The sequence below is a fragment of the Letharia lupina genome (assembly GCF_014066315.1).
Source record: "Letharia lupina isolate WasteWater1 chromosome Unknown contig_4, whole genome shotgun sequence".
Lineage (NCBI taxonomy): Eukaryota > Fungi > Ascomycota > Lecanoromycetes > Lecanorales > Parmeliaceae > Letharia > Letharia lupina.
The window spans coordinates 935,089-955,577 of record NW_023502973.1 but is presented as its reverse complement, the minus strand read 5'-3'; the positions used below and the strand labels follow the sequence as shown (position 1 = coordinate 955,577).

The 20,489-nt window shown below is 49.9% G+C and overlaps 8 protein-coding genes across 8 annotated transcripts; 5 read left to right on the top strand and 3 right to left on the bottom strand.

Annotated features, from left to right (window-relative positions):
* Positions 1-315: 315 nt before the first annotated feature.
* HO133_007865 (uncharacterized protein) lies at positions 316-3,384 on the top strand (the record flags this gene model as incomplete). The annotated part of the gene is made up of 6 exons (XM_037298735.1): positions 316-441; positions 492-800; positions 860-1,046; positions 1,097-1,198; positions 1,317-1,482; positions 1,533-3,384. The coding sequence occupies 6 exons, from the start codon at positions 316-318 to the stop codon at positions 3,382-3,384; spliced, it is 2,742 nt and encodes a 913-aa protein (XP_037156071.1).
* Positions 3,385-4,008: 624 nt separating this feature from the next.
* Positions 4,009-5,693, bottom strand: HO133_007864 (uncharacterized protein; the record flags this gene model as incomplete). The annotated part of the gene is made up of 2 exons (XM_037298734.1): positions 4,009-5,613; positions 5,667-5,693. The coding sequence occupies 2 exons, from the start codon at positions 5,691-5,693 to the stop codon at positions 4,009-4,011; spliced, it is 1,632 nt and encodes a 543-aa protein (XP_037156070.1).
* Positions 5,694-5,935: 242 nt separating this feature from the next.
* On the top strand, positions 5,936-8,370 carry HO133_007863 (uncharacterized protein; the record flags this gene model as incomplete). The annotated part of the gene is made up of 16 exons (XM_037298733.1): positions 5,936-6,041; positions 6,095-6,244; positions 6,303-6,317; positions 6,372-6,445; positions 6,493-6,514; positions 6,577-6,678; positions 6,743-6,863; positions 6,922-6,941; positions 6,991-7,056; positions 7,105-7,272; positions 7,324-7,344; positions 7,391-7,423; positions 7,569-7,674; positions 7,724-7,826; positions 7,904-8,086; positions 8,242-8,370. 16 exons carry the CDS (start codon positions 5,936-5,938, stop codon positions 8,368-8,370), a joined length of 1,419 nt encoding a protein of 472 aa, XP_037156069.1.
* A 77-nt stretch (positions 8,371-8,447) lies between these two features.
* HO133_007862 (uncharacterized protein) lies at positions 8,448-9,570 on the bottom strand (the record flags this gene model as incomplete). The annotated part of the gene is made up of 2 exons (XM_037298732.1): positions 8,448-9,338; positions 9,397-9,570. 2 exons carry the CDS (start codon positions 9,568-9,570, stop codon positions 8,448-8,450), a joined length of 1,065 nt encoding a protein of 354 aa, XP_037156068.1.
* A 757-nt stretch (positions 9,571-10,327) lies between these two features.
* Positions 10,328-11,932, top strand: HO133_007861 (uncharacterized protein; the record flags this gene model as incomplete). The annotated part of the gene is made up of 3 exons (XM_037298731.1): positions 10,328-10,930; positions 10,985-11,858; positions 11,910-11,932. 3 exons carry the CDS (start codon positions 10,328-10,330, stop codon positions 11,930-11,932), a joined length of 1,500 nt encoding a protein of 499 aa, XP_037156067.1.
* A 531-nt stretch (positions 11,933-12,463) lies between these two features.
* Positions 12,464-13,392, top strand: HO133_007860 (uncharacterized protein; the record flags this gene model as incomplete). The annotated part of the gene is made up of 3 exons (XM_037298730.1): positions 12,464-12,645; positions 12,693-13,139; positions 13,194-13,392. 3 exons carry the CDS (start codon positions 12,464-12,466, stop codon positions 13,390-13,392), a joined length of 828 nt encoding a protein of 275 aa, XP_037156066.1.
* Positions 13,393-13,559: 167 nt separating this feature from the next.
* HO133_007859 (uncharacterized protein) lies at positions 13,560-14,269 on the bottom strand (the record flags this gene model as incomplete). The annotated part of the gene is made up of 2 exons (XM_037298729.1): positions 13,560-14,023; positions 14,086-14,269. The coding sequence occupies 2 exons, from the start codon at positions 14,267-14,269 to the stop codon at positions 13,560-13,562; spliced, it is 648 nt and encodes a 215-aa protein (XP_037156065.1).
* Positions 14,270-14,603: 334 nt separating this feature from the next.
* On the top strand, positions 14,604-19,981 carry HO133_007858 (uncharacterized protein; the record flags this gene model as incomplete). The annotated part of the gene is made up of 11 exons (XM_037298728.1): positions 14,604-14,693; positions 14,739-14,905; positions 15,135-15,305; positions 16,366-16,394; positions 16,563-16,585; positions 16,659-16,705; positions 16,969-17,262; positions 17,349-17,545; positions 17,700-18,004; positions 18,109-18,703; positions 18,759-19,981. The coding sequence occupies 11 exons, from the start codon at positions 14,604-14,606 to the stop codon at positions 19,979-19,981; spliced, it is 3,141 nt and encodes a 1,046-aa protein (XP_037156064.1).
* Positions 19,982-20,489: the final 508 nt, after the last annotated feature.

Sequence of the window (20,489 nt, the reverse complement as noted above, 5' to 3'; positions counted from 1 at the left end):
CCGGCGCTGCTACCAACTACCTTACCTAGAACCCTCTGCTAGGGGCGCTTTGAGCCGCATGAATCTTCAGCCCTTGGGCTTTAGCCCGCTGACATGTAGAAGCTTCTGGTGCTTGTTGATTCCGATGTCTCCCAGCATTGGTGGGAGCCTTGATGAATGCATAAATGGGGGCGCTCGTCGAAGCTCCGACTCCCCTTCAGCAGCCTTGACTTCCACTTCCACCGCATCTATTTCACGAAGCAGCCGCGGAGTCTTTAGATACCTAATACGTTCCTGAACCAGCAAGGTCTTTTGCTTCCCTCGCACGCTGACACTATGAGTGCACCCGGCGAGGCCGCTGACTTTGAGAATCCCCAGCCAGCACCACAGTCCGTACAGGAGTCTCCTGTCAAAGTAAGGAAGCAGCTGCCCCAGAGGGGCGTGGACGAGTTCTGGCAGAAGGTACGCACCTCTCATCTTGTACATACATCAAGCTCATCGCTCGCAACTAGTTTACCACAAAGTTCCCCGGCAAGGTACACAGCATCCTGCCAGCTGATATCTACGCCAAAACCAAAGCCTCCAAGAATACCAAGGGCGTTGTGAACGGTCAGATCGCTGTGAAGTCTTACGATCAAGCAGCTGCGGAATGCAAACATGCTGTAGAGAAGATAGCGAAGGAGTGTCGACGTGTGAACCACAAATACCGAGATCCTCATTTCGATATCGAGTTTGACCTGAAGCGGAATCGAAGAGACTGCTTGGATGCTCTGGGTGAGGTTCCAGACAAGACTTATCCCAAATCAGTGAAACGAATTCCCGTTAGCATTCTACATCCTTGTTCTACTTCTACAGCCATCCAATTCCTAACATGTCTCAGGATATCTTCGAAAATCCTGTGTTCTTTGAAGAGGGCGCTACCGCTAGCGATGTTCGTCAAGGATTCAACGGCGACTGCTGGTTCCTATCTGCATTGTGTGCTCTTTGCAACAAGAAAGACTTGGTCAACAATGTATGCGTTGCTAGAGACGAAGAGGTGGGCGTATACGGTTTTGTGTTCCACCGAGGTAAGTGCAAATCACTCTCGTCTCGCAGTGAGGAGGCTAAGTTATCTCAGATGGGGAGTGGATTCAAACCATAATTGACGACAAGCTCTACCTGATCGCCTCCGATTGGTGGGAAAGTTCAGACGAGGAAAAGCGAGTTTTCTGGATCGTCAGTATGTCATACTTTCCGAGGCAGTTGTTCCCCATTCATGCTGTCTTATGAGTCATCAGACATGTCTCGCGTCTCAAAATTCCTCCCGAAAGAGTAATGCTGACTCTGAGATCATCAAGACAGAGGTGATGCAGAGAAAAGGTATCGAAAAGTGAACCAAACCGGTTCCAAAGCTCTCTACTTCGCACAGTGTAGTAGCGAGAATGAGACATGGCTACCATTGCTGGAAAAGGCATTTGCCAAAGCTCATGGAGACTACAGTGCTATCGACGGCGGCTTTACAGGGTAAGTATAGTTCCTCGACCTGACTGAATTAAATTGCTGACATCATCCAGCGAAGCTATCGAGGACCTGACTGGGGGCGTAACTACCGAACTCTTCACAACGGACGTTCTCAATAAGCATAAATTTTGGGAGGAAATCATGAAAGTAAACGAGGAGTTCCTCTTCAGCTGTGCTGCGGGCACCTTCGACAAATGGCAAGGATCAGATTTAGCATCTTCGTATGGCGCAAGAGAGAACATCGTACGCATGCACGCGTATTCGATCATGGAAGCTAGAGAGATCAAAGGCAATAGACTGTTGAAAGTGCGAAACCCCTGGGGCGAGGGTGAATGGAGAGGTGCCTGGAGCGACGGTTCGGAACAGTGGACTCCGGAATGGATGGAGTTGTTGAATCACAGGTTTGGCGATGATGGACAATTCTGGATTTCCTACGAGGACCTTCTACGCGAATATTCGAGCTTTGATAGAACTCGACTCTTTGGGCCGGATTGGCAGATCACGCAGCAGTGGACCTCGGTCGACGTTCCTTGGAGTGCAGACTACAACAAGACCAAATTCAGCGTTACGCTCACAAAGCGAAGTCCTGTTGTAATTGTCCTATCTCAGTTGGATGATCGCTACTACAAAGGATTGCAAGGGCAGTACACGTTCGAGTTACATTTCAGATTGGACAAAGATGGCGAGCAGGACTACATCGTTCGCAGCCATGGTAATTACTCCATGAGTCGCTCGGTCAGCACAGATTTAGAATTGGACCCCGGTACCTATTCTGTGCTCATGAAGATTACTGCTCGCCGCTATCAGGATGATGATACCCCCGAGGACATCATCAGAAAGAATGTCAAATTGAGGCAGAATAAACTGATTCAAACAGGACTTGCCTATGATCTTGCTCATGCCAAAGGAGAGATCCGAGAGACCGAGGCTGAAAAGCAAGAGCGCCAGAAGGGAGAGTCGAAGAGAAAAGCTGCGGAGAAGAAAAAGCAATGTGCGATGAAACGCGAAGACATGCTCAAGAACTGGCAACATGGAAAGCGGGAGAAGGCCAGAGAGAAGCGCCACGCTAAGAAAAGAGAAGAGTATGAGCGCAAGAAGGCCGAAAAACGTAGAGGATCTCGGCGGGCTGAAGGGACTGTTGCTGGTGATGCCACTGCTGTTCAAACTGATCAAGCTATTGCCCCTGAGGCTGTCAACGTTACAACGGCAGCCCCAGGAGTCGAAACCGAGCTCGAGAAGCAATCCGCAGCCGGTGCAATAGAAGACAAGACTGGCGAGCCGACTCTGGACCCAGCTCCCTTGCCGAAACCTCCGTCCGAAGCCAAAGCTGATGAGTCCAAGCCTACTAATGGAGCTCCACTTGGAACCATAGCCGAGGAATCTAAGCCCACCAACGGGACTTTGGCAGAGGATAACTCTGTCACTCCTAAGAACGAAGAGAAGGATGCAGCCACGTCGACCGAAGATTCTACTGCCCAAAAGTCCCGACAATTCGAAGCGGCACTGAAATCAATCCCCTCCGTCACGGTCAATGGGGCCCCCACTCCTATTAGTGAAGCTCCTGCCCCATCCGTCGCTGCCCCTTCCAGTCTTGCGCCGAACGATGACTACCAATACGACTCTGACGCCTCCTTTGAAAGTTCCATCGACAGTGTCCTTGACTTCCCCACCCAAGTGGATGACCCTGCAGAAGAAGATTACCCTTCTCCAATGGACGGTGCGGATGACAATACAGAATTTGAGAACGATCCTTGGAACGCAGTGTGCGTGGTGGGTTTGCGGGTTTTTTTCAAAGATGGAGCGTGCTCTATCGAGACCGTTAGGCCGAGGCAGGAGGAAGAGAGTTTGGATCTGGACGATGCGAGTAAGGGAGCTAGTGGAGAGGTGGAGAGTGATGGAAAATAAGGTCAAAGGATTAGATTGAGGAAGAGGAAGAGAAACAGAAACAGAAAGCGGGAATTTGGGTGACCCTGAACGTAATAGGGAGGATAGTGAGTGTATGGGTGTGAATGAGTACTACTTTTCTGGTTGGATATATTTTCGCGATTCAGTCTGGCAAGATTATGATTCTTTGGAAAGCCTTTGAAATGATCCGTCAACCAATGTACCTCTATAGAGACCTTGTGCCCCACTCGATTGACATGTCCGAAAGCTTGAGGTCCCTGCGGTTTGAATGCCTACATAAGCGGCCGCTGCCCGGCAGGTGGCCAATTTCTAGAAAGACTTCCCTGTCAAAGAACACTTTGGAGAAGGCCAGCGAAATTTAAGTCACAACCACTCAGGATATGAAATTCTGAGGGTATATATTGTTATTGTTCTGACTCATTGATTATGATAACATGCCAGGTCCAGGTAAGTATCCTATGGTATCCAAATGGCGGTGCCAATGACAGAGACATCCTCACTAATTAGGCCTCATATCCAACCTGACATCAGCCTCGTACAGCGGTATCCGAATGACTTCAAACACCATGTTAAATGCAAAAAAGACCAAGTAACTCCTCGAAAATGTCAGTATTTCCAGGAACATCACCTCCTCGCTCTGCCCACAACCTTCACCAACCCCTCCCCAACTTGAACCTTCCACCCCTCATCATTCAACATCCTACCCACGGCCGGTCCCAACACCGCCCTACCTCCAGCACTGTGACGGCCTACTCCAGTGATGATTCTCAAGCCACCGCCATTCATCACCTTCCCCGCCCTCGCCCACTCTCTCCCTTCGCTCTCCCACCAGGTTTGAACCCTGTCCCTCGAAACCCTCACCGCGTCTTTAACGTTCAAACCATGCAGGTCTACCTCTCCAGGCTTAGATTGGGAGGATACTCGTGCGTCTGCGAGGGCTGCAACATTCTGGCGGAGAGCAGCGTTGGCGTCACGACCGACGGAGCTGTAGTGGGATGCTGCGGCGCCCATGAGGCGGTCGGATTTCGATTTTCGGAAGGCGGATCGGGATTGTGTTTGGGCATTTGAGCGGATTGAAGCGAGAGCCGCGGCTCTGGGGTCGGAGAGGGGAACGTAGGAATTCGGGAGCGAGGGCGTAGATGGAGATGTGGAGGGAGGAGAGGGAGGGCGTAGGATATACTGGGGTATTATTACTGAGGTCGATGGGACGTTTGACGAAGATGTGAGCGCAAGTGCCAGCTCTCGAGCGGAGGTAGTAGACGGGTACGTCAGCTTGATGAGAGCCAGGGCTTGGGGGTATTGGAGCCCCGGGGAAAACTCCATAGAGAGCTCTTTAGCGTGTGCTTCGATTTCGGAAAGCGGTGCGTCTGGAAGACAGGGGTTTGAGAAGGCTTCTCGATCTTTCGAGGCACAGAGAGCGGCGATCGTGGAAGGGAGCGTGGCACCGCTGCTGTGATAGGTAGACCGTATGAACTCAGCAGAGACGTGTGTCCGATCATGAATATACTTGACACTATCATCTACTCGTAGCCATTGATTAGAGGACAAGGAATTGTCGCGAGTCGACTCTAGTGCAGATGTTGAGCTCGTCCGGCGCATTGGCTGCCTCTTTCCCCTCTTCTGCCTCTTTTCCCGCTCCTTCAAGGCTCTACGCTCTCGATTGCTCATCATAGGTCCCGTGAAAGCCTCGATACCCTTCTCTTTAAGGCCTTCTTCTTCAAGGTGAGCCTGGGTTAGTAGTTCATCCAGTGCCTTGTGATAGCTGTTGCCATTTTTTCGGAGGATGTAGCCTATATCGAAATCCTTGGCCCCACAAACTATATCCTTTAACTTCATAGCTTTGTCCGAAGGCGACAAGCTTTCGAGCCAGTCGTCATATTGTCCCTTGTCTAAGTCCATTCCATCTGCTTGCCTGTTCTCTGCTGTATCACCTCCGAAGTTGACCGAATCCAAAGCCTGGGATACGCTTGTAAGGTCCGTGTCCTCTGTAGAATCGGATAGTACGTCTCCGTGCCATGATTGCGCTCGCTCAGACGACTCATGTGAAGTCGTATCATCATGAAAGCCACTGGTTCCCGAGGGGTCAAATGCCGCATCGTCCGTGGTCAGGGTGATTTCTTTCACGATATCCAGTTTATCGCGTAGTCCATTGAGCGACACCTCCTTATCGGCATATTCCAAGAAGAAAGAGTAGAATAGTGGGGGATCTAGAGGCGGACAATACTCTTTCTGCATACACCCGTTAGCAAACAACGTCGGAATAAAGACAAATTGCTGCTCACCTCTAAAGATATTGCTATGTCATCCATATTCGAACCGTAGAGGTGTGTGTTGAAGAGTCGTGGATTGCCTGATTATCATGGTGGTCGGATGTTTTGCTAGGTGGGAATTATCATTCAGAGTCACTGAACGTCACCATGCTGGTACTAGTATCGTAATATATCCATGCGCTAGTATTGATATCGTAAACTATTATATGACGATAATTTTTGGCGGGTCGTATGATGAATGTCCAGGTAGGATACCATTGAGAAGATTTGCAAATTCTGCAATGGCGAAGCTAGAGCAAATGCTGTTGGTGCCTCCTACGGGCGAATCTTCTCAAGGCAACATGCCTGCTGCAAAGCTCTTGGGGAAGAGAACCCACCAGATGCCAGGTCCGGATAAGGGAAAGCCTATCATCATTATCACAGACTCATGCAATCTCTAGGAAAGCTCAATGTCTCTGAGCTCTTCTTCGAAGTACCAAAGAACTACTCCAAAGCGCAAGATGGCAGTCTACGTCTGTTTGCTAGAAGTGTGAAACGATTTGAGAAGCCAGTAGACATAAGTAAAAAGGAGATCAAGCAGCCTCCCTGGCGTACGCATCTTTCGACTTATATGGTTTGGTGTACGATTGACTTATGGTTGCTTTACAGTCCTCTTTCTGCAGGGTATGTAGTATGCCATGCCCTCCCTCTCTGAGCGAAACGCTGATCAGTGACAAGGTGGACCTGGCATGCCTTGTAAAAGCCCGCAATATTACCCATGGACCGACATTCTTCTCGATAAGGGGTATCAGGTTTGCGTTGCTCTAATATTACTGCAGACTTTTCTAAAACAAGTCAGATTCTATTCTTAGATCAGCGCGGTATCCAGATGCCTTCAGATCTCAAGGTTTTCGTACGCGGAGCTGACTCGCTTTGCTCAAAGGCACTGGTTTGAGCAGCACAGTCACAGCGAGAACACTCGCAACTGAAGGTGGACTTGCAAAGCAAGCGGCATCGCTCAAGAATTTTAGAGCAGACAGCATTGGTAGGTCCATCAATCGAGTCCTAGCATACATAGTACAAGGCATGACTAACGAAGAGTGCTTCAGTCATGGACTGCGAAGCAATTCGCAAGATTTTGACAGCGGATTATCCGGCAGAAAAGAAGAAATGGACGATCATGGGCGTGAGCTTTGGTGGCTTCTGCTGCGGAACCTACCTTTCGAATTTGTTGGTATTCCAATATCCATGCAACAGCTGTGACGAATACTAATTACGATATCCACAGTCCTGAAGGACTCCAAGAAGGTGATCTTACCTCTCACAAAGAGCCGACCAACTCTGACCGATACATTAGTCTTCATCAGTGCTGGTCTTCCCCCCTTGGTGAAAGACCCGGACATAATATACAAATACCAATTCCGTTAGTTTTCCTTCTTCTAGAGATTGGGCACAAGCCAACACGAAGCAGGCAGGCTTGCCGAAAGGAACAAAGCGTACTATGAGAAGTACATCGAAGACATTCACCGAGTCAAGGATATCATCCGGTACATCCAGAAAGAAAGTGTCATACTACCGAGCGGTGGGAACTTTTCCGTGTTGCGATTACGCCAGCTTGGGAGTTATTTTGCATTCCACGGTCACCGCGGCCATATCCTAGCGTTTTGGACATATAGCTGACCTAGACTAGGCACCATGGACATTGTGCATGGTAAGCACAATCTGGGCAGCCAGTTTTCAGCTAACCAAATGTGAAGATATGATATGTCGCTTGACGAGCGACTTAAATCGTAAGTCTACTTTTCAGAGTCATCTTTTTTATATCTGTAATACCATGAGCTGTAAGACATGTCTCAACAGTAGTTCACTTGCAAAATTGGTTTTATATCCCAACACCTACCTCCAAAGATGCACGCTGACTCTGAGAACACGAAGAATTCGGCTTCTTCACTAGACCCACACTCGCAGCATTTGATGAAATGATGCCATTCGATACAATGCCACTGTCTGCATTGATTCACGAGCCCATATATGCGAGAGGGTATGAAAATTTGTTCCCCCAGTCCAAAATTATGCTGAACGAGATTGAGGCATCCAACCCGGTGGTCGGCAGATCGTGTGATGTCGCACATCCCTGAATTCCAGAGGGTCTCTGTGGACGGTCCAGAGCCAGTACTCTTCACCGGTGAGATGGTAAGCAAAAGTTCGCTGGCTTGACAACCAGACATTAGCTGCGCTCCTCCGCATGGCCAGCTGAAGCCTTCACATAGGTCTTTCGAGACATGTTCAAAGACTACGATGAGCTTCGCAACCTGCAAGAGACAGCTGACCTACTTGCGCATGCCGAGGACTGGCCAGAGCTATATGACGAAGCACAACTGGCCAAAAACGAAGTCCCCATATACTCGGCCGTCTATGTTGACGACATGTTGGTGCACTTCGATCTCTCTAGGGTATGTACATATTAGGAGCAAATTCTTCTTGTTTCGGATCGCTTTTCAAGTTGCAAGACTTTTTTCGGGAACAAAAGGCTCTTGATAACCCTCGAGCCGTCACATTGCTTCGACAATTGCCTTCAAGTAGGATACTGACATCGGAATCTGTATAGGACGCAGCTTCGAAGATCAAGAATTGCAAGACCTTTATAACCAATACTTTATATCATGAGGCCCTGTTTTCTAAGAGCAATGAGGTCATGAAGCAACTGTTTGCTCTGAGGGACGATACAGTTGATTAGCGAGGAGTGTTAGTATAGGATGAACAGTGTTACTGAGTCTGAAGGTTCAACGTCGCACATTTCGATCGTATCAAAAGTCAGTTGTCCCATCCTCGGCCGAAGTCTACCAGTCGCAGCTTTCTTGCATCATCGGTATGAAATTGCGCGACCTTCGCTCGAACCAGAAATCGAACAGCTGCCGACTCTCGCGATATGTTGATGTAGGAATCTGAGTCCTCATCTCCAGCAGCGGCGTTCAAAAGGTCTTCGGTCAGGGTTCGGAAACTTGCCAGGGCGGCCTCCTTCTCACTTCGTACACCAATTTCTTCATCTTCATTACCATTCTCGGAACCCCAGATCTCGTCATTACGCATTTTCCGCTTTGCCTCGGTCCTCGCAATATCTGCGTCCATCTTTCTCGCTCTCCCTTGCTGATTGAAGCCTGCCTTCAACATCTCCTCATCTACTTCTACTGAATCGCCTACTGTAGGACCACCAAGATCTTCAGCTGCTAGCATCGCGGCCAATTGCTCATCGACAAACTTGTTGAAAGCTTTCACTAGATCCCTGAGTGCCATCATGTAGTGGCGTTTTCGCTGTTGCTGCTCTTGAATTATAGTATTGGCCGATTCCTCGGTGCTCTTTTCCGATCGTTCTTCGTTCTCCAATCGAAGCTTCTCGATCCTTCCCTCAAGTGCTTGTGTGATGGACCGGGCATCCCTCAAATCAGCTTCTTCTTGCCGAAGATGCTTTCGAGATTTGGAAACATTATCCTTGGTCTCTGTGATTGCACTTTTGCTCTGGTCCACCATATTCAGAGTCTTGCGGAGAGCGAGGAGGGCGGGCAATGGCGAGTCGGGAGAGGGGAGGAGAGGCTCAGAGGGAGTGAGGGATCTATATGCGGCTGTAACAGTTCGAAGCTGCTGCAGACGCTGGCGGGAATCTTTAGACGGTTCATCAACGGAAACGGCACGGGCTGTTGCACGTAGCTAACCACGTTGTTCAGCAGAGTAAGCTAGCCATCAGTTGCGTTTTAAATAAACTCACCCTCTCCAGGGCGGCTTCATGCTGCTTGACTTGATTTTGAAGGGACTGTAGGCTCTTGCTAAGACGGGCTGCGTAGTCTTCATCTCCATCTGCATTGTTTTGGCCATAATCTATGTCCTTTGTCTTTGTGACATACTCTTGAAGCTTTCCTAAATATTGCGATTCAATAGCCATTTGTATCTAATGAATTAAACACGGGAGACTGAAGCCATATATGTGCACCAAGTGAGCTGTTCAACGACACGCTTTTTCTCACGCGCGCTTTGATGCCAAGAGCTTTAAGGGCTGAGCTTAACCAGGTAAGGACTAGTGCGCACTGCTAGTCTGAGTTAGCCTCAGCTTCAACAAATTGATCGCTCCTTCCCTCGTTTCTCACGTTTCTGATCTACCCATCAGCTCTTCGACAACAACTTTACTCACCACGGGGGTCCGTTGTTTGCTTTCAGACTGATCACTCCACATCGGCTTCAGCTTCACATTCACGTTCGAAACCTTACTGATCATCGAGGTCCAGCAGAAGGTTTGGTCCACTGGACATCCACGCAGGTCTCCCTTGGCAGTCGTCCAGCGTTTCATCAAGCTATTCCTCGTCACGAACACCTTACACACACCTCTTCGCCTTCCATAATCACCATACCACAGTCTGTTCCTCATCCTGCGTTTGCAGCTAAAATCTTCCGTCACCGCTCATCCTCTACCTCAATCCAACACACCACCTACCCCGACTCTCTCCATCACGATCTTCTCCCTCGCTTCACAAATTCCACAATACACCTCGCCCTGTCCAGCGACCGTCTGTATCAGCACCAGCAAGTTTTCATTGGAAATCACTGGTGTACATAGACGATCAATTCAAGATATCAAACCAACCAAAAGCTCACTGATTTCCCTGATCCGATCGACTCTTGTATACCATTAACATCTAGCAATCATGTCGGCATCACCATCAACACTCGCAGCGACTCCACAGGCCAACCAGAAGCGCCCTCTCGATGATGAATCTTCTCCATCCGGTCCCACAGATCAGCCTGACGCAAAACGTCCTGCTCTCGACAAGGCAGTCAAGGAGGACGAGGGCACCGACGAAGACGCAAAGACCAGCACGACCTTAGCAAATGAAGATGCTCCACTTGCTTCTACTGAGGGAGTCAAAGCTGAATCTGGCGCTGCCCCTGTCGCGAATGGACACACAGATACCCAGGGCGATACGGTAGTGCCGGATGCACCTAATGGAGCAGGTCCTTCGGCAGCGTCCGTGCTGGAAACCCAGCCAATACAATCCACAGGTGGCCAATACGATCGAGCTACATCACAAGGACCTATGCAACATCAGGGGCATCAGGATGAGACTGGCTGGCTTCACATTCGTGCGGTGATCTCAAGCGCTGAAGCTGCCACGGTTATTGGCAAAGGAGGAGAGAACGTTTCCCAGATCCGTCGCTTTTCTGGTGCCAAGTGTACCGTGAGTGATTATTCTCGAGGTGCGGTAGAGAGGGTCCTGACTGTTAGTGGTTTGGTGGACGCAACAGCAAAGGTACGACGGCATCTTTTTCGCCGTTCACATGTTTTCTAATGCTGACAAACATAGGCTTTCGGGCTTATCATACGGACTTTGAACAACGAGCCCCTTGAGGCTCCTTCTACCTCCCAGTCCAAGACGTATCCGCTACGTCTGCTCGTTCCTCACATCCTGATCGGCTCTATCATCGGGAAATCTGGCGTACGCATTCGTGAGATTCAGGAAGCATCTGGCGCCCGTCTCAACGCATCCGACTCGTGCTTGCCTCTCTCCACAGAACGATCTCTCGTCGTTCTCGGTGTCGCAGATGCTGTGCACATTGCTACTTACTATGTTGGACAGACGCTTGTGGAGCAGCTGACCGAGCGCTTCGGTGGCCCAGCAGCTTCGGCGTATGCTACTCGAAGCGGAGGACCTGCTGGTGTCGTTCCCGGCGGTATGCAAGTCGTCCCTTACGTGCCTCAGCCTGCTGGAGGCCAATATGGTCATCCTGACAACTATCGACGACACAACAATCAGCCACAACGTACGCCTGCAAACCCTTATGGCGTGCCATATCTTCATGGTCAGCCACCCCAGCAACAGCCTCAAGCACCCGTCCACTATGGCGGTTCTCCTCAGCAAGGTTATGCGGGAGCTGGGCCACATCAACCTCCACAGCACGGAGCCCATCAACCAACCCATAGCCATGCGGGACCACCAGCGCAACCCGTTCAAGGCATGGTGCCAGGTCAGCCATTGACTCAGCAAATCTTCATTCCTAACGACATGGTCGGCGCTATCATTGGGAAAGGTGGCGCGAAGATCAACGAGATCAGACAGCTCAGCGGCAGCGTGATCAAGATAAATGAACCGCAGGATAACAGCAATGAGCGACTAGTCACTATCACGGGAACCTCCGAGTGCAATCAGATGGCGCTTTATATGCTCTACTCGAGACTCGGTAAGTCTTTCCCACAAACGCGCACTGACTCCAAATTGACCATCGTAATAGAGAGTGAAAAGCATCGGATCTAGAGGGTCAGGGGGTGCTGCGTTTACGAATTTGATTGAGGCCGGTTGTTGTGATGGGCGACCCCTGGAATGTTGTAGCCGACAGCTACCTGGCGTTTTCTAAAATGGCTTGTGCTCAGGGTCAATCCCATTAACCAATGTTTATTCGTTCGTTGCAGTACTAGGGTCCGCATGAGTCTTCTTTGCAGCAACGCCCCGTAGCACTGCGCACAGCTAATGCCGCCGCTTGTGGGATTTACAATGTTTGCAACTCTGTCATTCCGGAAGCGGTGCTGCTCTCGCTAACGCGGAACCGAGGAAGCTTTGTCTCGGCAGCTGCCATCATCTTCTCAGTTCAAATTTTCGAAGACTTGAACCTTCATCCACGTTTGCGGTCATTTCTTTGCTGTCCTGTAATGCGAATACTGATCCGTCTTCCTGCTTCCAGCATGTTTCGAAGAGATCTTGTCATCAGCACCATGACCCCAGAATACAAATTTCATACTACGTCTTGCGTTCTACCTTCAAGGTACCTGTTTCATCGCTCCTGCCAACATGATTTCCTTATCAAGCAATATTCGTTTCGAACGACTATCTACCAAGATAGCGCCTACTATGCATGGTATCACTACGCTCGATGAGGTTCCTGCGAAGAAGAAACACATTACTAAGACGAAGGAAATCGTCACTACCGTACCCAAAACCATCGTGCTACCCACTCCGTCCACCCCAACGAGGTATGGCTCCCTAGCACTCGCCTCGACGGCGCACTAAACAAAGAAAGACACCTCTTCAAGACACCCGTTACCCTCGCGATTGGCCCTACCAATCACCCCTTCCACCTCCATCTCGAAGCCCTCTGCTCGATCTCTCCCTTCTTCTCTGCTGCCTTCAACCCCGCCTACTCCTTCCGCGAATCTGTTACCTCCACCCTCTCCCTACCCGAGTGCAATCCGACAGATTTTGAATACTTCGCTCAATGGCTCTACACACGCACCCTAACCCACGAGAGCCTAGATGGGCCCCATCCGGCTTATTTCAAGCTGATTAAGCTTTGGAAGCTGGCGAGCTTTCTCGGTATCACGGCACTGAAGAATAGCATCGTGGATGAGATCGGGTGGAGGGCGGACGAGACCAATAGCGTCCCGACGCCGGACGATACGAGATCTTTGTGGGGAGGCGAGGAAGAAATGGGTGGGTTGAAGGAGTTGGTGGTTGATTTGTTTGCGTGGTAAGATGACACCCCTGCGCCGTTGGTAGTGCGAGTGCTCATGATGTGGTGAAGGAAGAAGACGGACGCGCTGGTTCAAGGACATCCTGATAGCTGGGATGAGAGGTTCTTGAGGGAATTGGTGGGGAGGTTGAAGAGAAAGGGCAAGGACGCGGCGCCGTGGAGGGATAATGAGGAGAGGTGTAGGAGGTATCATGAGCATGATCGCTTGGCGCCTATGTGTGAGGGGGTCGAGGTACTGAAGGAGGAGTAAGGAGCTCAATTGGCATTCTGCGTGATGAGAACCGTTGCCTGTCATCGCTTGGAAAGACAACGTGTTGGCTGACACAGTTTCTATTCATAACATCGTAGGCTTAGGCTGCTGCTGCTTCTGATATCCTGTTATCTCTTTCATGCCTCCGCATTAGTTTCTTTCTATTGCTAATTTTCCGCAAATTTCGTATGATGCACCTCCAATCCCAACGGGTCTCCCCTAAGCAAATGTATATTATCCTTAAACGCCTGCGTCTCCCTAAAAGACATGTGCGCCTCCACGCTCTCCCATCCCAGCACCCCCACATACGCCTTCCCCTTCTTCCCCTCGTATTCCACGTCCTCAATCACCCACCCTCCTGACGCGGCCTTGAAACCCTCGGCGTTCTCCGAAATCACTTTGATGAGCTGGTGCACCTTTGATTCGAAACCGTCGTCCTCTTTTTCAAAGTAGCAGGTCAGGACCTCGGTGACAGGGGAGGCGGTGCCGACGGCGGCGGTGGGAGGGTGAGGGGTGAAGTTTGCGTGATACATGGAGAAGGGCCCATCGACGATGGTCATGAGATGCTTGGCGAAGGGGCCGTAGGCGGGGGAAGCCATGAAGTTTTTGTGGGCGTCGAAGGAGTCCCAATCTGTGGGGAACCGAGGATGTCAGTTGCCTTGGTCGTTGTGGAAGAGCTGAGGGTTGATCTACCAATGAAGAGTTGAATCACGCTCTGGTTCTCGACCTCTCGGCCCCAGTACAATCTTTGAAAGCCGTCCTGTTGCGAAACGGTGTCTAACGTTGACTGCCATACCTTTCCGGCTGAAGAGTTGAGATCTTCTACTGCTGCACCGCTTGCAATGGGAATCGTGGCGAGTTCTGTTGCGGGAGCCATTATGAATCGTTTAAACCAGTCAATGGTTGAGCAACTATAATAGTCAAAATGCCTAGATGGTGGTCAGTTAAAGATGTCAATGTCTTTGGTTCGTCATCATGACGCCGGCAAGGCCGGACATACGAGTACCTTAGCTCCGTACATCCTAGTCGGATTAGATAACGACGGTAGCATCAAGCATTTCCAAGCCAAGGCTTGCAGAGATTGTTCTGTGTGGGTGACGCTGAGTCCTTAACCATTGTGTCCATTTCCATGATCTGCCGCTGGAGGATTCGATGAATGATCTATCGTTGCTGCCTAGTAGTTGGCGAAGTATTTCCGTACACCGTCAGTGATGAATGACGAATACGACCACGACTTCGATGATGAGCCAACGAACGAAGACCTATCGGATTACGAGGACCTACGTGTTGCACTTCTCTCCGTATGTAGCAGAGTGAGACTGGGAGCGGAGCCACTGTTGTACCAGCGAAAGACCATTGTCTTACCGGCGACGGATCCTACCGCTCGATTCCTCAAACGCTGCCTGCACAACGACACAGGCAAAGCTTGTGTGGGATCAATGGATATCAGTCTCGACGTCCCAGACATGACTTCAAGTGACAGACAAGTGGTCTGGGATGAGGAACTGGCCTTGTGAGAGACGACATGCTTTTTCCCAATAAGGCGCCGTTCCATTGGCCAGAGACGCTCTCATAGAAAACATGCATGACGCATAGCAAGTACGCCAGGAAGTTTTATGGCCTCGCAAGGTGTCCTACATAATAGACTTTCTTTTCTTAAAGAAATTGGCTGTCGATCTTCAGGAAAGCAAGTGCCTTGACGCTTGTTGCTTCATGGCTCTTCAAGACATCGAGTCTATGAGCAAAGGATTCGCTCTAGCTTTGCCAGGGCAAGACGAGCCGTTGGATCTCAGGGGCCAAAGCGCCTTGGAGCCGCTAAGGGATGCGACAGACTCAGTACAGAGTACAGATGATGGGGAACTGGGAAGCTACTCAGCTAGAACCCTGTCCGCGGCAAAATTCAATTGGCAATGGTAAGTTCCGACCTCAAGCCGCTCCGTGCTCATCATTGTCCCTTGCAACGGGCGTGAGAAAAGAACCCCATTGGCTGGAGAAAAAGGTGAAACTAAAAGATGACGGGTCTACTCGCGCGGCCAAAAATCCATCCTCTTGGCCTTCCAGCGCGGATATACTCATCAATTGACTTGTTCACTGAGGCTACCATAAAAAGCAGCATCGATTGATGGGTACCTGCTTGCCAAGCGAACCCGAGTCAACTGTAGCGAGTGATATTTCAAATTGTCAAAAGTAGAGTACTTTCATACGGCACCTTCAAAACGACTGAAAGAAAAGATCGGCGGGAAAGCTTTTTCAGCAGGTGTCTTAGTGAAGACTGCTCCAGACTGGTCCTTGCCGGACTAGCTACTGATTGGTTATCAGCCGAAGGATCGCTACATGAATCAAAGACGCCATTTCAACACACTGTCAAGGCTCATGCATGCTTTACACTCGGGCTTCTGAAGACAATCGGAAAGTAGTACTTCCCAACTAATAGAGCAGGCCCAAAGAGAAGGTCTTGGTCTCACAGTAGCGAGAGATAGCTTGCAGGACCTGCAATGAAGCTTCTTGGGGACGCCCGTGCTTCCGGAGATGATTCTATCCGACAATGGCTTGGTCACGTTCAGCAACTTGGTCGTACTGTGGCTATCTGGGTATTTAATTAGTCGGTGATCGACCGAATGCAATGTACGAAGGTAAGATGACGAGGTTGTCGATAGATACTCGTTTTTCAGCTCGGACGAGACACTGGCGCGTGAAACGGAGAAGCTCACTCTACTGTCACAACCGCCAAAGGCCAGAGGGGGCTGGAGTTGACCATTGTCAAAGCTCTTAGACTGGTGGAAATAAACCAGCCGATTATCGCCAGGAGCGGGGAAGCACTTTCAAGTCGATCTTGGATCAGTGAATCCTGGTCTACGGTGCCGACGAGTTCCTGGTTGAGGAGATGATGCAACACGCGTATGTTCGAATCTTTCAAGTGATTTAGTAGGTTGGTATCTACTAGTTGTCAAGAAGGCTGCGCTTTTCTCATAGGTGGAGAAGTTTCGAGGCTTTCGAGACCGGTGAGTCTTCTCTGTCTAGAAGATAAGATACACTCGCATCTCTTTCAAGCACTCAAAGATCTGGAATTGCGTGATGCAGCCTGGCAATACAGCCTGTGGTAGCGTATGCATGTATGCATTCTTGACCAATCATCCATTCGGCAACTTGGAAAGATCGTATACATGCAGGACGGGTACTGGCCGAAGCGAAGGTATGCGTACCCAATCGCGGTCCAAGCGGTCTGGGAAATTCCCTATGTCAATAGCTAAGACTCGGTTGACTAGGTAGGCTCCCGATATGCCATCCCCCGCAAATACAAACAACCCCTCAAGTAATCACCCACCCTCAATAAGGACTTCCCATTTGAATTATAGCCTCCTTATTCAATGTTCTTATTTTCGTTCTCACCATCTTCATTTCTTCGTCCGCAGTCATGCCACATATTAAGGAGTCTGAATCCGGATCCGAATCTAATTGCGCTGTCAAGGAGAGGCGGACCCGAAGGCGAATAATCAGATGTTGCGAAAATTGTCGATCAAGCAAGAGCAAGTGCAGCAAGTATCCTGATCCTTGCAAAAGATGCCTTGAGAATAGATTGGAATGTGTTTACCTCCCTCAGGATGATGAGGGATGGGAGGTGATAGAGAAAGGGAAAGAAGAGCATCACAAGATCGACAACAAAATTGCGAAAAGAGCGAGGAAGGAGGATGCGGAGGATGGATCCGAAGAAGGGAGCGACATTGAGCCAAGTCCCCTTATTGCTACCGATGCTACCTACGGAGATGATGATGATTTTGAGGACAACGGAATCCGAGTTGGCAGGTACAATCTTACCAAGAGGATAGGTTCAGATTATCGCCCGAAAATGTTGGAGGAGGCAAGTAATCTGTGACTCTCGCCGCTTTCAGCAAGGGCTATAGCATTACTGATTCATCATAGCTGACGCAAATGCTCGACAAAAATGATCTTCACAGAACGGATAACGATAGAAAAGTATTCAACAGCCTACCAAGGCCACGTTGGCTTGATGCTGCCGCTGGGCCCAAAGTCCTCGACCCTGACCCCGATTTTATCGCACCTTCACTCTTCTCGCATACCTTGCAAGTCAACCAGGACATTCATGAGTTCCTTTGCTCCCTAGACCTCGCGGATAGGATTATGGAAAACTACTGTGAGTGTACTTTTAGGAGCCTTTTCACCCCGTCGATGCCATAGTTGAGTCCCAAGACATGTCCCGGGAGCAAATGCTCACGATGTTTCCCAAATTCATTTATGACTTGAGTTTTCTGCCTCAAAGAATACCATTCTGACTCCGAAATGTGCAGGGGAATGTGTTCATCCTGTCGCCTGTATAGTTCATCGGCCATCGTTTCAGGAAAGGTACGACGTCTTCTGGCACAATATATCTAAAGGAGTAAAGGACACACCCGAGTCCACCCAAGCCCTCGTATACGCTGCTCTCTTTGCCGGCGTCGTGAGCATGGATGCCGAAACAGTCAGAGAGGAGTTGGGAGGCGAGAGGGAAGAATGGGTGGACACCCTCGAAAAGGCCACGGCTTTCTCCTTAAGTCGTGCCCATGTCATTCGCACGGAGAAGCCTGAGACAATTCAAGCTTTCGTTATGTATTTGGTGAGACATGCATCCGTTTGCAAGCCTTGAATAGAAAGCTGCAGCGAATCCCAGCGAAAGCGTTGAAAAGCGCCGCTATACGATAGGGCTAATCATCGATACAGATCCCTATGTGCCGAGATATCATTTCCCGCACGCTCGCAACACTTGTGGCATCGGCTATCGATCTTGCACGAGGCATGGGACTCAACAAAGACGGTACTTATTACGGGTATGATGTGGTAGTGACTCAGGTCCATCGTATGATCTGGCACCAGCTGTGCTTTCTGGACATCCGAGTGTGTGAGGCGCAAAGTCCAAGGGCGAGAATCCGAAAAGACGATTTTAACACACAGTTTCCCCTCAATGTTGATGATTCTGAGCTCGAAAAACCTGATATCCCCAAAGAAAGTAGTGAAAGATGGACTGGCATGACCCCGACTAACGCTCGCATGGAGTGCAACGAGAGGATCAGGGAAATCTATGCCGCTCGACAACGAGCTCGACAGGGAAATGACTCGGACTCGGCTTACATTAAGAAGATGTTGGAGATGATCTACGAATTTCGACAATACATGGAAAAGAAATACTACCCCATGATTGACGACAGGATTCCAATACAGCATTACACCCGGCTCGTTATAGATTTACATTGCAGGCGGATGCATGCGATGGTCCTACATGAGTATCACATGAGCACAGCCCGGGGAAGGATGCCAGGTAATGCCCTACACTTCTATTCCACCAAGTCCGCTGTTGACTGGTACGTTATTAGAGCAATGGAGCCGAACCGTGATCATGTCGGGGCTCGAGACAATGGAGATTGCCAAAGAAATCGAGACCTCATGTTTTCTACGCCGCTGGAGGTGGTACGCAGGGGCACTGCAGCAGCACAGTTATGCTACGCTTATGTTGATAGAGGTTTTTGCGTTTCCTGGTGCGGACTATGCAATGCGCGCGTGGGAATCGTTGGATTGGATTTTTCAAGTCCCTTCTTGCGTTCCGCACACTCACAAGGCTCGTTGGGTAATGGAGGGAGCGGTTGGCGTCATGAAAGAGTACCTCAAGGCAAGAAAGTTGCGCTGTCCAAGTCTTATGGATGAGCGATTGGAAACAGCACCGAGCAGTCGTCGAATGCCCACATTGCCAAAGTTGAGGGAAATCGTTGCGAGACCGACGAAGACGGCCACTACGGCCCAGTCCAGGGACAAAGGCACCTCTCGTTCTGGTCAACCCCAAGTCTATTCCAAAGGTATCATCTCCCTTAGCCATTATGGGACGCTTGCTAACACCGATCTACTAGATCGTGCATTGAATCAAATACTGTTGACGAGCAACATGAGATCAAGCCTTCAAGACATGGCAACGACTTCCAGTGCTCAAGCAATGTTCATGGATGGGGTAACTTACGAGAATACAGAACAACTACGTACTCATCCTGCAAAATTGGAACGGGTTTCCAGTGAAGAGTATTCCTACATACCTACCTCTGCTGACATTTCACCGGACGACCTCATGGATACTAGTCCATCTTGGCAGACCCTTGTTGACTCCGACTCGGCGGTCGATCAATCTGGATATTCCGCTCAGGAGAAGATCGCGAGGTCTTTGAGTTGTTTACGTAGCCAAACTGCTGGGGATGGTGGAGGAGGTGTGGGTGACATCTCACGTGCGGGGTCATCCAACTTTGCGCCGGATCACAGGATGTACTATCCTCATTCCAGCTGGAACAGAGATACCGTGTCCCTGCAGAACCCTCCCCACATCCCCACTGGCAATGACAGCTGGTATGACCATAACAGCTCACACGGCCACTCACGTAGCAGCTCGCACAACAACACACAGATACTCGACGAAGGCTCGTATGTGCACTTCTCAGACCATCCTTCCTTCTCCATCCTAGGGGGTTCGTCAGGCTTCACGCCAATCAACCAAGACAAATACATGCCAGGTCCTGCTCAACGGTATTACAGATCACCCTACGCCACAGAGGTTTGATTGGTCGCTCATCCGAACCGTCCGCCGCAGCTAAAGGAGTTCAGGCATATCGGACCAAGCGGCTACAAGGAGCCGAAGGAGTCGTAGAAAAAAACGATGGACACGATTGCGGTACGGGAAGTCCAGGGCTAACATGGGGCACCAGAGTTGCAGTCACTGTATATGTGGAAGGGTAAGTGGGCGGAGGTCTGGGTCTAAGTGACGCTGGATATCTACAGCGGAGGTCTGAGTGTGGCATGACGTTGAATATACTCTCTAGGCTCAGGTCCAACTGATGACGCACATATCCATTTCCTGTTCCATTTCATCCTCTGATTTATGGGCATCAATGACACGTTCGAGCACCATGCTCCAATCTAATATCGCAAGGCTGTCGAACATCGAAGATCTGCTCAAGCCATGTAGAGTTCAGTTCCATGCTCGTGATGTGAACTTGTAAGGAAGAGCACAGTAGGATAGAACAAAGACGACGAGAGGCATTGAACAGCTCTATATCGACATGGTATTC